We start from the raw sequence: 16,034 nt of genomic DNA, 5'->3' as shown, positions 1-16,034 counted from the left end.
TCACCGACCTCCATGCAGAATATGATCTGTCTAAAACCACTCTTTGCCTTCTTTGGGAAAGCCAGTTCTGGGTACACAAAGCAATGTCCCCTTGGATCCCATGCCTCCTTACTTTCTCAATAAGCCTTGCATGGGGTACCTTATCAAATGCCTTGCTGAAATCCATATACACTACATCTACTGCTCTTCCTTCATCAATGTGTTTAGTCACATCCTCAAAAAATTCAATCAGGCTCATAAGGCATGACCTGCCCTCGACAAAGCCATGCTGACTATTCCTAATCATATTATACCTCTCCAAATGTAGATAAATCCTGCCTCTCAGGATCTTCTCCATCAACTTACCAACCACTGAGGTAAAACTCACTGGTCTAAAATTTCCTGGGCTATCTCTACTCCCTTTCTTGAATAAAGGAACAACATCTGCAACCCTTCAATCCTCCTGAACCTCTCCCGTCCCCATTGATGATACAAAGATCATTGCCAGAGGCTCAACAATCTCCTCCCTTGCCTCCCACAGTAGCCTGGGGTACATCTCATCTGGTCCCGGTGACTTATCCAACTTGATGCTTTCCGAAAGCTCTAGCACATCCACTTTCTTAATATCTACATGCTCAAGCTTTTCAGTCCACTGCAAGTCATCACTAAAATCACCAAGATCCTTTTCCATAGTGAATACTGAAGTAAAGTATTCACTAAGTACCTCTGCTATTTCCTCTGGTTCCGTACACACTTTCCCACTGTCACACTTGATAAGTCCTATTCTTTCACATTTTAGCCTCTTGCTCTTCACATACTTGTAGAATGCCTGGGGGTTTTCCTTAATCCTGCTCACCAAGGCCTTCTCATGGCCACTTCTGGCTCTCCTTCCTGTAATCATTTAAGATCTCTCCATCTCTTTTGACTCCACACGTTGAATGCCATTCTGATCTTCCAGAGGACCAATTTTGTCCTGTGCAATCCTTTTGCTCTTGGCATCTCTGTTGAATCCTGTAGGATTCTGCTTCACCTTGTTTGCCAGGGCGAGACCTTCTTTTAGTCTTCCTGATTTCTTCCTTAAATGTTCTCTTGCATTTTTCTTACTCCTCAAGTACTTCATTTGTTCCTACCTGCTTATACCTGCTGTGCAGCTCCTTATTTTCCTTACAAAGGCCTCAATTTATCTAGAAAACCAAGGTTCCTTACACCTGGTATCTTTACCTTTTACTCTAACAGACATACATAAGCTTTGTATATTAAAAATATCTCTGTTGAAGGCTTCCCACTTCATGTAGTCCTTTGCCAGAAAACAGCCTGTCCTAATCCACACTTGCTAAATCCTTTATGATACCATCAAAATTGACCTTTCTCCATTTCAGAATCTCAACCTATTAACCAGACCTATCTTTTTCCATATTTACTTTGAAACTAATAGCATTATGATCACCTCTCATCCTCTTTCGCTCCAAAGAAAAAAATCCTAGTTCACTCAATCTATCCTCATAAGACATTCTCTCTAATCCAGGCAGCATCCTGGTAAATTTCCTCTGCACCCTCTATAAAAATTCCACAACATTTCTATAATGAGGCAACTAGAACTGTACAAAATATTCCAAGTGTGGTTGAACAAGGGTGGTCTATGGAGCTGCAACATTACTTCACAGCACTTGAAGTCAGTCCCCCAACTAATGAAGGCTAACACACCATAACCTTTAACAATCCTATCATCTTGAGCAGCAACTTTATGTGATCTATGAGCGAGGACCCCAAGATCTCTCTCTTCCTCTACACTGCTAGGAATCCTGCCATTAGCTCTGTATGCATTCTTCAAATTTGACATTCCAAAGTGTACTACTGTACACTTTTAATGATTGAACACCATCTGCTACTTCTCTGCCCAACTACCAACCTGTCAATGTCCTGTTGTAACCTAGGACAACCTTCTACGCTATCCTTATTAACCCATATTTCCACTTCCGCATCTAAGTCATTTATAAAAATCACAAAGAGCAGAGGTCCCTGAACAGATCCAATTGTTTGCAAAAATGTCAACTTAACATTATTAGTCTGTGTACCAATCTTATAAACATAATGGAGTAAAATTTCTGAAGAACTCTCCAGACCTTCCAAAGATCTTCTGAAGGATTAATTTTGTTGCCTTTTACAAAATGTGGGTGTAATTGGAAAGGCAAGTGAGTGTTGATTCTTTAATCAAAACTCCATGATTCCTATGTGCCATGGACCAGACTATCATGTGGACCTCGTCAAAAACCTTAATTCCATGTATACGATTTCTACTGCCTTGCTGTATCAATTTTCCTACTAACCTATTCAAAAGGTTTAAAGCACATGTGAAGCATGATTTCCCATGCACAAAACAATGCTGCACTCCCTAATCAGATTGCATTTCCAACATCATAGATCCCATCCTTAAGAATTACAATCTGACATTTCCACTTTGTGAAAAAGACCTTGTCACTTCTCATAATTTTGCACTAAAATGGACTTTGTTTTGTTTGTTCTAATTATGTTTTCTTGTAAAAATTGTATATAATTTATGTAGTTTTTGTTAATGGCTCTTAAAATGCTGCACACCTATGATGCTGCTGCGAATAAGTTTTTCATTACACCTGTATTGTACATAAAATAATGTATTTGACTTCTATCAAATCTGTGTAAAGAGAAACCGTTAAAATAGAATTAGGGTAAATGGGTTCTTTATGGTCGGACTTAGTGGGCTGAAGTGTCTATTTTTCCTGCATGATTCTGATTCTTCAATCAATTCCTCTCAAGCCAGATGATGTGGATGTAGTGCTGAGAGCACAGGCTCCTGCATTGACAAGTTTACAGTTTCAGAAAGTGATCAAAGACCATTTCTACACAAACCTCTATAAAAGATTAAACAAGCAGAACACTGATGTATTTACAGTACCTGGTTCAGACCAAGGTAAGATCTAGTCCATTTTCACTTGTTAATATTTGGCAAACAACTAAGAATTTTGAATTTTAAGATATGAAGAGGCATCATACTACATTTATATGGAAATGCTAAACTTATTAGAACCATCTCCAGGGAAGTTCTCATAATTAGCTTGCAAGCAATGAATTTATTTGCTCAAAGGAGCAATTATGAGTATACTGTATGCTACAGTGTGATATCTTGTTGCACTGTGAAACTTTAGAACCTTAACTTCAATTCACCTAAGAAGGGAGACTAATGCCAGGGAAGGACAGTTTCCTTTTGCCCTCTCCCCCCTCAACAGGTCTCTAAGAAAAAAAAAACATTTATTATCTCTTCTCTGGGAAGTGCATTTGTGCACATCTCCAGACTATCACGATATTCCAAAGTGACATCATTTTGTCTTCAGATTTCCATTTTATTCTGGTGTGTACCAAGGAAGAATCCCAATTAACTCTTTCCTTACACTCCACCCCTTGATTCCTTATTAGCAAATTGTACAAAAATTATGTTAAAACAGTTTAACTAGAATTATTATAATATAGCAACTTAAGTAGTGGGATTACGATAGAACTTCTTGTCAAGGTGTTGAAGTAGGGACCCAATTACAGTCAAAATACTGTGATATTTACTGAGTAGCAAATCAAAGGGGGGGGGCAATAAAGTCAGCATCAAAGTTCAGGCAAGAGATCAAAAATTGCAGAGAAATCCAAAAAAACTGAATCAGGAAACAGGCAGAATTGATACTCCAATAGAGTTCAGATACAAATGCTGGAAAGTTCAGGAAAACTCACTAGCACAATCTGGCAACAAACAGGTCAAAACACAGGACTAAAATACACTGAGCAATAAACAGAAAGGCAGATGATAGGAGGAGCACAATGAGACACAAGTGGCAGCAAAACAGGTGAGCGGCGGAGTACTCAGTAATACAGGGGCCGGAGTAGAACAGGAGCGGGGACAGGAGCACATGGGGCATGAAAACAAACAAGAGCACATGGCAATACAAAACCACAGACTGATGGCTAGGGGGAAACACACAAAAAGACAGTTCAACTGGAGGTATTGACACTTCTATATAAACTACAAGCTAAAATAAGCTACACTATAAGCACAAATAATATAATGATAAGTTCATATCCACTATTTGTTCCCCAGTCCCATACTTTATTTAGAATAATGCAAACCTAATCACAGTTAATCATGGTTATATTTTGCAAATGTATATGTGTTGTATTGGAGGATACCTTCTTCTATAGATGGCCTTTGTATGTTCTTCCTGCATGCCCAGACCATGTCCTCTGCCCAGGGAAAGGTCTATGCCATTGACAAGATTAATTCCAGGACTGTCATTTCACCTGGGAGAAAACAAAGTGTCTGTTATTATCATTCTTACAGAAATTTAAATCATTCCAATTTGTTCAATTTCTCCCTTTTTAAACATACCAGTTTATCTGCCCCTTATATTGGTACCCAGTAAATGTTACCATCTCCATTTGCTACAATCTCCCCCTTGCAAACCAGAGAATTTGGAATGTACACTCATACTTTCCATCCTACTGTGGGAGCCCTTTCTTCAATGCCTGTTTCCTCCTCCATTCCTGGGGTATACTTGTTCATTCTGATCATCGACAATCCTTAGGGTAAAGGTCTGTTGTTCAAATTGTACAAGGCTTGGGATAGTGGTGTCAGCCATCCCTGTAGGTGTCAGTAAGTGTCAATAAACAAACTTGTTGTTTTAAAAGTCTATTAATTATTTTGATCAGCCCTTCAGCTCAACTGGTCCATGCAAATCAAGATTCCAATCTAAACAATTCTCATAGACAATCGTACAGCATTGAAGTGGGCACTTTGGCTCAACTGGTTCCTGCTGACCAAGGTTCCCATCTAAGCTAATCCCTTTTGCCTGAGTTTTGCCCATACCCCCATCAGTTTAGATGCTGAGTATAAAAGTTGGCAGTTATGTTGTAGCCATTTAAATCTTTGGTTAGACATATTTGGAATATTGTGTGCAGTTCTGGTCACTGTATTGCAAGAGAATGTAACTTTCAGTTGAACTCTGTCTTTTTGTGTGTTTCCCCCAGATGTCAGTCTGTGCAGTTTTTTTTTGGGACAAAGCTGTGTGCTCCTGTCCCTGCTCCTACTCTACTCTGGCCCTTGTATTACTGAGTACTCTTTCTCTCTTCTGTTTCTCATTATTACCTGTATTGCTGCCACCTGTGTCTCATTGTGCTCCACCTATCATCTGCCTCTCTGTTTATTGCTCAGTGTATTTCAGTCCTGAGTTATCACCTATTTATTACCAGATTGTGCCAGTGAGTTTTCCTGAGCCTTTTCAGTATTTGTATCTGTACTCTGTTGGAGTATTAACTCTGCCTGATTCTCATTTTTTTTTAATTTCTCTGGATGTTTTGATCTCTGCCTGACCTTTCATGCTGACTTTATTTGTACCTTGGGTTTGTGCTCTGTCTATCTGAATATTGACTCTGCCTGTTTCCTGATTCTGGTTTTTGGGTTTCTCTGGATATTTTGATCTTTGCCTGAACTTTGACACCAATTTTGTTTGCACCTTGGCATTTGTTACTCAATTAATATTGTTATATACCCTGTGGGTATCTTGTGACTGTCTTATGACCATAATGTGATTGAGTATCTTATAAGCATAGTGTAATTGTCTTGGGATGCTGGGGTGATGTAAATTTCCTGTTTGTATGAGGTCACATAATGTAATTTTCCCACTGGTGTGAGGTCACATGATGATATGTTCTCAACAGGTATATAATGGGAAACCCCTGTTATGCAGTTGATTTGTTATTTAATTTGTCAGTTACTCATTCTGCTGTGTATTTGTCTCATGATGCAGTTTTGTTTTAAAGTAAAGTTTTATTTTCTATCTTAAGTTGCAAAGTTTATTGCTGGTAGTTTCACCAAACACTACCAGTTTTGGTTTGATCTACCTTTGCAGTGTAGCTGGAAAGTGAAGACTTTACTGAAGTAAGAGACCCTGAAGGATTGAGTAAAGTTGGTTTTGTTTGGTGGTTTCAAAAAGGATTAACCTTATCAAATCTTCGTTCAGGAAACTGGCCTGCATCTGAGATAATCCCTGTAGAGGTTCCGGTGATGTTATTGTCCAGAATGGCAGCTTAAGTCAATAGCTCCTTTAGAAAAACATGTATTTTACCCTGTTAATCCATCAAATATAAGATTTTTTGTAAGTATTTGATCTGATAAGAGGGGTAAGAATGGGGAAAAAGAATGGAAATAAAAAAAGCAATATTGCGGAGCCTGTGGACGAGAGGGGTGCAGCGAGCAGCTCTCCTACCCGACCGCGTGCTAGTAAGGCTGACAATGGGCATTGTTCAGATGAAGCAGCAAACATGATGAAAATTGAAAGAGATATGGGAGTTCCAAAAAGATATAAAACAACAACCACATGATATTAAGTCACAGCTTGCCAATGTCAATCAAAAAAAATAGTGGTGGCAGAGGCTTGAATTCAGAAGGTGGAAGATTGTGTGCAAAACGTGGAACAAATGCTAAGTAAGATGATAAAATTATTAAATCAACAAGAAAGTAAACTGCTTGACCTGGAGGGAAGATCATGGCGGAAAAATATCAGGATATACAACGTTCCCAAAGGAGCGGAGGGTTTGTCTATGATGGAGTTTGTACGAAAGTTGCTTTGGGACATGCTGGAAACTCCTCTGACTATGGAGCTGGAAATTGAGAGGGCACATCGTGCAATCATCCCGCGGCCTTCCCGAGACAGAAGATAAGCCATGCTCAATAGTAGTTAAATTCCTTTGATACAGTACCAAGGTGGAGATTCTACGAAGGGCCTGGGGTAAGAAGAGGGTGTTTTTAGATGATAAATTAATACATTTTGATCAAGATTACCCCTTGCAGTCCTGCAGAAACATAAAGAATACTCTGAAGTAAAGCGAATACTAAAGCAAGAAAGGACTAGGTTTCAAACTCCGTACCCTGCTAAACTTCGAGTGTTTTATCAAGATGGGATCCAACTGTATCAGGTAGTCAAAGAGGTGACTACAGACATAAAGGCCAGAGGGTTGCCCATCAACGTGACCCATCAATGTCAATGTCTGCAGTAAGATGCTGAAGATGTTCTATAGGTCAGTTGTTGAGAGCGCCCTCTTCTTTGTGGTGGCGTGTTGGGGAGGAAGCATTAAGAAGAAGGACGCCTCACGTCTTAATAAGCTGATAAGGAAGGCGGGCTCTGTCGTGGGCAAAGTACTGGAGAGTTTAACATCGGTAGCTGAGCGAAGGGCGCTGAGTAGGCTACGGTCAATTATGGAAAACCCTGAACATCCTCTACATAGCACCATCCAGAGACAGAGAAGCAGTTTCAGCGACAGGTTACTGTCGATGCAATGCTCCTCAGACAGGATGAAGAGGTCAATACTCCCCAATGCCATTAGGCTTTACAATTCAACTGCCAGGACTTAAGAACTTTTTTTAAAGCTATTATTAATGCTTTTTGAGTTAGTGATTTAGATGCATATCATATTATTACTGAGTTAAGTATTGTATGTAATGAGTTTTTGCTACAACAAGTGTATGGGACATTGGAAAAAATGTTGAATTTCCCCATGGGGATGAATAAAGTATCTATCTATCTATCTATCTATCAAACCGAGGGAAAGCCTGGCAGAGGAATTATCCCGCTCTGCTTGGGAAATAGTGCGAGAATCGAAAAAGCAGGAGATGGGAGGAGGGCGAGAGAAGTACATCAGGAAGAGACTGAGAGTTTTCCAAAGACAGCCCTCACCCCCTCTAGAAGAGCCATAAGGTTTGGCTAACTTTAAAAATGTTGAGAAGCTAAATGGAAGCAAAATAGACGGTGATATACCTATCTCGAGAAATACTTACTATAATGTAGATTTTATATTACTCAGTTATTCTCCTTTATTCACTTTTACTGTGTGTGTTACATACAGAAATCTTTTCTGTGGAATGGATTTGTTCACTGACTTTTATGAATACTGCAATGGGGGCCCTCAACTCGCAAGTAGGAGGGGTTATCCCCCACAGCTAGACATTTCCTCTAGCTCAATCCAGGGTCAGCTACTAGAGACCTCTGCCTTAGAATCACACCTACATTGCCTTTTTGTTATTTGCATTTCTTGGTTCTTATTTGTTCAGGGAGTAGATCGGTTAAGTTTTATTCTAATTTCAATGATACATTGACAGATAAATACAGATGGCCAAGGACAAAGTAAAATTCATTTCTTTTAATGTCAATTGGCTACTAAATCCAATCAAATGTAATAGAATTTTATCCAAAATGAAAAAAGAACAAGCCCATGTAGTATATTTACAGCAAACTCACTTAAGTGATAATGAGCATAGAAAACTAAAGAGAATGGGCTTCACTAATTTGTTTTTCTCCTATAAATTAGGACATAGGAGAGGAGTTGCTATTCTTATCTCAAGTAAGCTAAATTTTGAAAAAGTATTTGAAATGGGAGATGAGGAGGGCATATATATTCTGGTAAGGGGGAATACAGATGGAAATTCAGTTACTCCATTGAATATATACGCACCCCTGGGAAGTGATATTGGTTTCTTTCAGAAAATTACTGATATTACGGTAGCGGAAACAGAAGGTCTCCTGATATGTTGGGGAGACTTTAAATTTACAATTACAACCAAAGTTAGACTCTTCCAATAGAAAAACCTATGAAACAAAATCCTTACATAAGAAAGTTAATACACTTTTTGAGGATGTTGGTTTAATTAATATATGGAGGGACCTTTTCCCCGACAGAAGGGATTACACTCATTATTCTGCTCCCCATTCTGTATATACAAGAATAAACTATTTCATAACATTTGGAAAAGATAGACAAAATAAACACCTGTGGAATTGGGTCAATAGATGTAAGTGACTGTGCACCTATAAATTTGTTGATTTTGATCTACAACCAAAGAATACTATTTTTCTTTGTTTATTTTCCCCACGATTTTCTTTGTTTTCCAGTAAGATTCCCAGCTCCATGGATTAATCCCTTCAGAAACCATTTGGCATATCGAACCCAACCAAAAGAGAGGCGACAAGCCAGGTAATGATATTGATACAACATATGTATACATAAAGTAAGATTAATAAAATGTATATATGTTGAAATTTATCTTTTGGATAGTTAAAAACTTAGCAACATACAGTAATTCCTGTTTGTATTGTACTAGATGTATGTTTAATACTTTCCGTTAGTGCAATGCAACGCCCAAACAGCATAGCAAACAGACCATTGTCTTCATGCCCTTAAACTACAGTACATGTTACAGCACTGTTTAATCTATTTGTTTATTTTTTCTCTTGTAACCCTGATCGTGCCAGTGACCTGTGATAAAATAACAAAGATTAGAAGCAAGAATAAGATATCAGCCACTCGTACTGCTTTGCCCTGCAGTGTTCATGTCTGACCTTTTATAGTTCTGTGCCTATTTTCTACAATGACTCAAAGCTTGAAAGATGAGGGAAAACAAAATGAGTGAGCAAATAGAGCAAAATGTAAAAACTGGCCTTAAGAGTTTCTGTAGATGTATAAAGGGGACAGATTAGCTAAAGTTGATGTAGAACATAGAATAGCACAGAAACAAGCTCATCAGCCCATAATTAACGTCGTAAATAAAAGACAACTAATCTGTTCTGCCGACAAAATGCTCCATATCCCTCAATTCTCTACATATTTATGTGTCTATCTAAAAGCCAACTAAGTGCCTCTATCATTTTGCAACAACCACCCCGTCAGTGCATTCCAGGCACCCATCATGCTCTGTATGGAGAAAAAAACTGTCCCCTCTCACCTTTGAGTTTTCCTCTTCTCAATTTAAATGCATACCATCTAGTATTAGACATTTTGACTATGAAAAAATGCACTCAAGATCTTACAAATTTCCACCTAACTAAATTTATATGAACTCTAATCATAGAGTGAGCTCTGAATCAGGCAGCATTCTGTAAACCTCTTCTGCACCTTCTGCAAATCCTTTCTATAATGGGGCGATCAGAAACTAATACAATATTCTAGGTGTAGCACAAGAAGACTTTTATAAAGCTGTACATTTAAAGTTGTTTAAAATCCATTGAGACAACATCCACAGCTCTTGCTTCATCATTCACCTTTACACCTTGAAAAGCTCAAAATTTACGAGTTGCCCAGCACAAGGTCCCTATTTCGTCCATGATTTTCAAAATGTTCATTAAATCCTATACCTACAATTCTCTGTTTATGGCCATTACAGAGACTTGGATGACTCGTGGGCAGGAATGGCTGCTGAGTGTGCCAGGCTTTAGATGTTTCAAAAAGGAAGAGGAAGGAGGCAAAAAAGGTGGGAGAGTGACATTGCTAATCAGGCATAGTACCACGGCTGCAGAAAAGGAGGAAGTCATGGAGGGATTATCTACTGTTACAGTTCTGGTCACCAAATTATAGGAAAGATGTCAACAAAATAGAGAGAATACAGAGGAGATTTACTAGAATGTTACCTGGGTTATGACTAACAGGAGGGCGCATAGTTTTAAGGTGCTTGGCAGTAGGTACAGAGGGGATGTCAGAGGTAAGTTATTCACACAGTGAGTGAACAGTGGTGAACGGAATGCATGCCAGCAACAATGGTAGAGGTGCATACAATAGGGTCTTTTAAGAGACTATTAGATGGGTACATGGAGCTTAGAAAAATAGAGGGCTATGCGGTAGGAAAATTCTATGCAGTTTCTAGAGTAGGTTACATGGTCAGCATAATATTGTGGGCCAAAGGGTCTGTAATGTGCTGTAGGTTTCTATGTTCTATGACTGGAGTTCTGTGACTAATGAAGTGCTGCAGGGTTCAATGCTGGGTCTGTTGTTGATTGTCATCTTTATGATCAATCACCGAATTATAGGAAAGATGTCAACAAAATAGACAGAGCACAGAGGAGATTTACTAGAACGTTACCTGGGTTTCAGTACCTAAGTTACAGAGAAAGGTTGAACAAGTTAGGTCTTTATTCTTCGGAGTGTAGAAGGTTGAGGGAGGACTTGATAGAGGTATTTAAAATTATGAGGGGGATAGATAGATTTGACGTGGATAGGCTTTTTCCATTGAGAGTAGGGGAGATTCAAACAAGAGGACATGAGTTGAGAGTTAAGGGGCAAAAGTTTAGGGGTAACACGAGGGGGAACTTCTTTACTCAGAAAGTGGTAGCTGTGTGGAACGAGCTTCCAGTAGAAGTGGTAGAGGTAGGTTTGATTTTGTCATTTAAAAAAAAATTGGATAGGTATATGGACAGGAAAGAAATGGAGGGTTATGGACTGAGTGCAGGTCAGTGGGACTAGGTGAGAGTAAGCGTTCGGCTTGGACTAGAAGGGCCAAATGGCCTGTTTCTGTGCTGTAGTTGTTATATGGTTACTGAGTCATTGTGGGTAGAAATCAGAAACAGGAAGGGGGTAATAACTCTACTGGGTGTTCTTTATAGGCCACACTTATCCCAAAAGAGGTCCCAATGATCCAGAAATCTGAATCCCTGCCCCCTGCTCCAATCCCTCAGCCACGCATTTATCCTCCACCTCATCCTTTTCCGATTCTCACTGTCGCATGGCACAGGCAGTAATCCTGAGATTACTACCTTTGCAGTCCTGCTTCTCAACTTCCTTCCTAACTCCCTGTAGTCTTTTTTTCAGGAACTCTTCCCTTTTCCTACCTATGTCATTGGTACCAATACGTACCACGACTTCTGGCTGTTCTCCCTCCCACCGCATGATATCTTGAACGCAATCTGAAACATTGCGGATCCTGGCACCTTGGAGGCAAACTACCATCCGAGTTTCTTTCCTGTATCACAGAATCGCCTGTCTGAACCCCTAACTATAGAGTCCCCTATCACTACTGCCTTCCTCTTCCCTTCCCTACCCTTCTGAGCCACAGGGCCAGACTCTATGCCAGAGGCATGGCTACTGCCACTTCCCCAAGGTAGGCTGTTCCCTCCCCCCAACAGTACTCAAACAGGAGTACTTATTGTCAAGGGGTACAGCCACAGGGGTACTCTCTAGTACCTGACTCTTCCACTTCCCCCTCCTGACTGTCTGATCCCACTTGTCTGTCTCCCATGGCCCCAGTGTGACCACCTGCCTATAACTTTCTATCACCTCCTCACTTTCCCTGACCAGGCGAAGGTCATCGAGCTGCATCTCCAGTTCCCTAACCTGGACCCTCAGGAACTGCAGCTCGACACACCTGGTGCAGATATGGTTGTCCGGGAGGCTGGGGGACCTTTTGTTGGATTTTAAAAGCTTCCCAATCATCCAACTTCCCACTCACTTTTGGTGTCTATATCTATGCTGCACCTTGTGAATATTCCCAGAAACTCCGGCTGTCTCCGCTCTGCCATCATCCCCTCCAGTACGATCTTTCATTCCACCCTGGCAAATTCCTCTCTCAGGCCTCTGTAACTCCCTTTATTCCATTGTGATACTGATTTATGTAATTTGTGCTTCTCCCTCTCAAATTGTAGGATGAATTCAATCATATTTTGATCACTGTTACCTTAGGGTTCCTTTACATTAAGCTCCCTAATAAGATCTGGGTTATTACACAACATCTAATCTAAGATAGCCTTTCCCCAAGTAGAGTCAAGCACAGGCTGCTCTTAAAAAGCCATCTTTTTAAGATGTAGGCATTCAACAAACCCCCTCTCTAGCAATCCAACACCAACCTGATTTCCCTTGCATTTTGAAGACTCCCATTACAACTGTTACATTACCCTTCTTGCATGCCTTTTCCAGCTCCCTTTTCAATCTGAACCTCACACCTTGGTTACTATTTGGAGGCCTATTTATGACTACCATAACGTTTTCACCCTTGCAGTTTCTTAACTCCACCCACAAAGATTCAACATTCTCTGATCCTATGTCACCTCTTTCTAAAGATGTAATTCTATCTCTTACGGACAGAGCCACACCACCACCTATGCCTCCCTGCCTGTCCTTTCAATACAAAGTATATCCTTTGATGTTAAGCTCCCGACTATGACCTTTCAGCCATGACTTAGTGATGCCCACAATGTCATTCCAATCCTTTTGAAGGCAAAGAAAAATGTAAGAATGTGGTCTACAAAGTACAATAGGAGAGAGAAAATGCATGCCAAAGGGGTAACATTGCAATAGTCAATGGGGATTTCTATATGCAGGTAGATTGGGAAAATTGGGTTGGTGCTGGACTCTAAGAGGTTGAATTTCTAGAATGCTGACAAGATAAGTTTTTAGAGCAGCTCTTGTTTGAGCATATTAGGTGATCAGCTATTCTGGATTGGGTGCTGTGCAATGAACCGGAATTGATTAGAGAGGTTAAGCTGAAACAACCCCTATGGGAAAATTGACCATAATATGCTCAAATTCACCCCAAATTTTCAGAAGGAGAAATGAAAGTCAGATGAATCATTACAAAAACATATAAAATCTACAGCACAATACAGGCCCATCAGCCCACAAAGTTGTGCGGAACATGACCCAACATTAGAAATTACTACGCTTACCTATAGCACTCGCTTATACTAAGCTCCATGTACCTATCTAAAAGCCTCTTAAAAGACCCAATTGTATCTGCCTCCACCACCGTTGCTGGCAGCCCATTCCACGCACTCACCACTCTGAGTAAAAAAACTTGCCCCTGACATCTCCTCTGTACCTATTGTCCAGCACCTTAAACCTGTGTCCTCTTGTGGCAACCATTTCAACACTGGGAAAAAGCCTCTGACGATCCACACAATCAATGCCTCTCATCATCTTGTACATCTCCATCAGGTCACCTCTCGTCCTCCTTCACTCCAAAGAGAAAAGGCTGAGTTCACTCAACCTATTCTCATAAGGCATGCTCCCCAATCCGGGCAACATCATTGTAAGTCTCCTCTGCACCCTTTCTATGGCTTCCACATCCTTCCCGTAGTGAGGCAACCAGAACTGAGCACAGTACTCCAAATGGGGTCTGACCAGGGTCCTATATAGCTGCAACATTACCTCTTGGCTCCTAAATTCAATTCCACGATTGATGAAGGCCAATACACTGTATGCCTTCTTAACCACAGAGTCAACCTGCACAGCTGCTTTGAGCGTCCTATGAACATGGACCCCAAGATCCCTCTGATCCTCCACACTGCCAAGAGTCTTACCATTAATACTATATTCTGCCATCATATTTGACCTACCAAAATGAACCACTTCACACTTATCTGGGTTGAACACCATCTGCCACTTCTCAGCCCAGTTTTGCATCCTATCAATGTCCCACTGTAACCTCTGACAGCCCTCCACACTATCCACAACACCTCCAAACTTTGTATCATCAGCAAACTTGCTAACCCATCCCTCCACTTCCTCATCCAGGTCATTTATAAAAATCACGAAGAGTAAGGGTCCAAGAACAGATCCCTGAGGCACTCCATGCAGAATATGACCCGTCTACAACCACTCTTTGTCTTCTGTGGGCAAGCCAGTTCTGGATCCACAAAGCAATGTCCCCTTGGATCCCATGCCTCCTTACTTTCTCAGTAAGCCTTGCATGGGGTACCTTGTCAAATGCTTTGCTGAAATCCATATACACTACATCTACTGCTCTTCCTTCATCAATGTGTTTAGTCACATCCTCAAAAAATTAAATCAGGCTTGTAAGGTACAACCTGCCCTTTACAAAGCCATGCTGACTACTCCTAATCATATTATACCTCTCCAAATGTTGATAACCCCTTCCTCTTAGCATCTTCTCCATCAGCTTACCAACCACTGAGGTAAGACTCGCTAGTCTATACTTTCCTGGCCTATCTCTACTCACTTTCTTTAATAAAGGAACAACATCCGCAACCCTCCAATCCTCTGGAACCTCTCCCGTCCCCATTGATGATGCAAAGATCATCACCAGAGGCTCAACAATCTCCTCCCTCGCCTCCCACAGTAGCCTGGGGTACATTCCATCCGGTCCTGGTGACTTATCCTACTTGATGCTTTCCAAAAGCTCCAGCACATCCTCTTTCTTAATATCTACATGCTCAAGCTTTTCAGTCTGCTGCAAGTCATCACTACAATCACTAACATCCTTTTCCATAGTGAATACTGAAGTGAAGTATTCATTAAGTACCTCTGGTATTTCCTCTGGTTCCATACTCACTTCCTCACTGTCACACTTGATAGGTCCTATTCTTTCATGTCTTATCCTCTTGCTCTTCACATACTTGTAGAATGCCTGGGGGGTTTTCCTTAATTCTGCCTGCCAAGGCCTTTTCATGGATTCTTCTAGCTCTCCTAATTTCTTTCTTAAGCTCCTTACTGGTAACTTTATCTTCTAGATCTCTAACATTACCATGCTCTCTGAATCTTTTGTAAGCTTTTCTTTTCTTCTTGACTAGATTTATTACAGCCTTTGTACACCACGGTTCCTATACCCTATGATAAAGAGGGTTGTAAAGAGAGCTTTTGGTACATTGGCCTTTATAAATCAAAGTATTGAGTATAAGAGTTGGAATGTAATGGTGAGGTTGTATAAGACATTGGTGAGACTGAATTTGGAGTATTGTGTGCAGATTTGGTTACCTACTTACAGGAAGGATATTAATAAGGTTGAAAGAGTGCAGAGAAGGTTTACAAGGATGTTGGTGGGACTTGAGAAACTGAGTTACGAGAAAGGTTGAATAGGTTAGTACTTTATTGCCTGGAGCTTAGAAGAATGAGAGGTGTATAAAATTATGATGGGTATAGATAGAGTGAATGCAAGCAGGCTTTTTCCACTGAGGCCAGGGGAGAAAAAAACCAGAGCTCATGGGTTAAGGGTGAAGGGGGAAAAGTTTAAAGGGAACATTAGTGGGGGCTTCTTCACACAGAGAGTGGTGGGAGTGTGGAATGAGCTGCCAGATGAAGTTGTGAATGCGGGCTCACTTTTGACATTTAAGAAATACTTGGACAGGTATATGGATGAGAGGGGTTTGGAGGGATATGACCCAGGTGCATACCAGGTCAGTGGGACTAGGCAGAAAAATGGTTCGACACAGCCAAGAAGGGCCAAAAGGCTTGTTTCTGTGCTGTAATGTTCTATGGTTCTATGGTTC

General features: G+C 40.6%; 1 protein-coding gene across 6 annotated transcripts in view; it reads left to right on the top strand.

Annotated features, from left to right (window-relative positions):
• Positions 1-16,034, top strand: part of LOC140731559 (uncharacterized) — a 281,877-nt gene that overhangs the window by 149,360 nt on the left and 116,483 nt on the right. For 4 of the 6 annotated variants that reach the window (XM_073053074.1, XM_073053072.1, XM_073053070.1 and 1 more), the window contains 2 exons: positions 2,773-2,926; positions 8,940-9,021. In XM_073053074.1, coding sequence (XP_072909175.1) covers positions 2,773-2,926; positions 8,940-9,021 — 236 coding nt within the window. The remainder of the gene's footprint in view (positions 1-2,772; positions 2,927-8,939; positions 9,022-16,034) is intronic. The other 2 variants (XM_073053075.1, XM_073053073.1) reach the window with 1 other exon arrangement.

Source organism: Hemitrygon akajei, chromosome 8 (genome assembly GCF_048418815.1).
Source record: "Hemitrygon akajei chromosome 8, sHemAka1.3, whole genome shotgun sequence".
Taxonomy (NCBI): domain Eukaryota; kingdom Metazoa; phylum Chordata; class Chondrichthyes; order Myliobatiformes; family Dasyatidae; genus Hemitrygon; species Hemitrygon akajei.
Note: the sequence above shows the minus strand (reverse complement) of the source record. Positions and strands in the feature narration are given on the sequence as shown.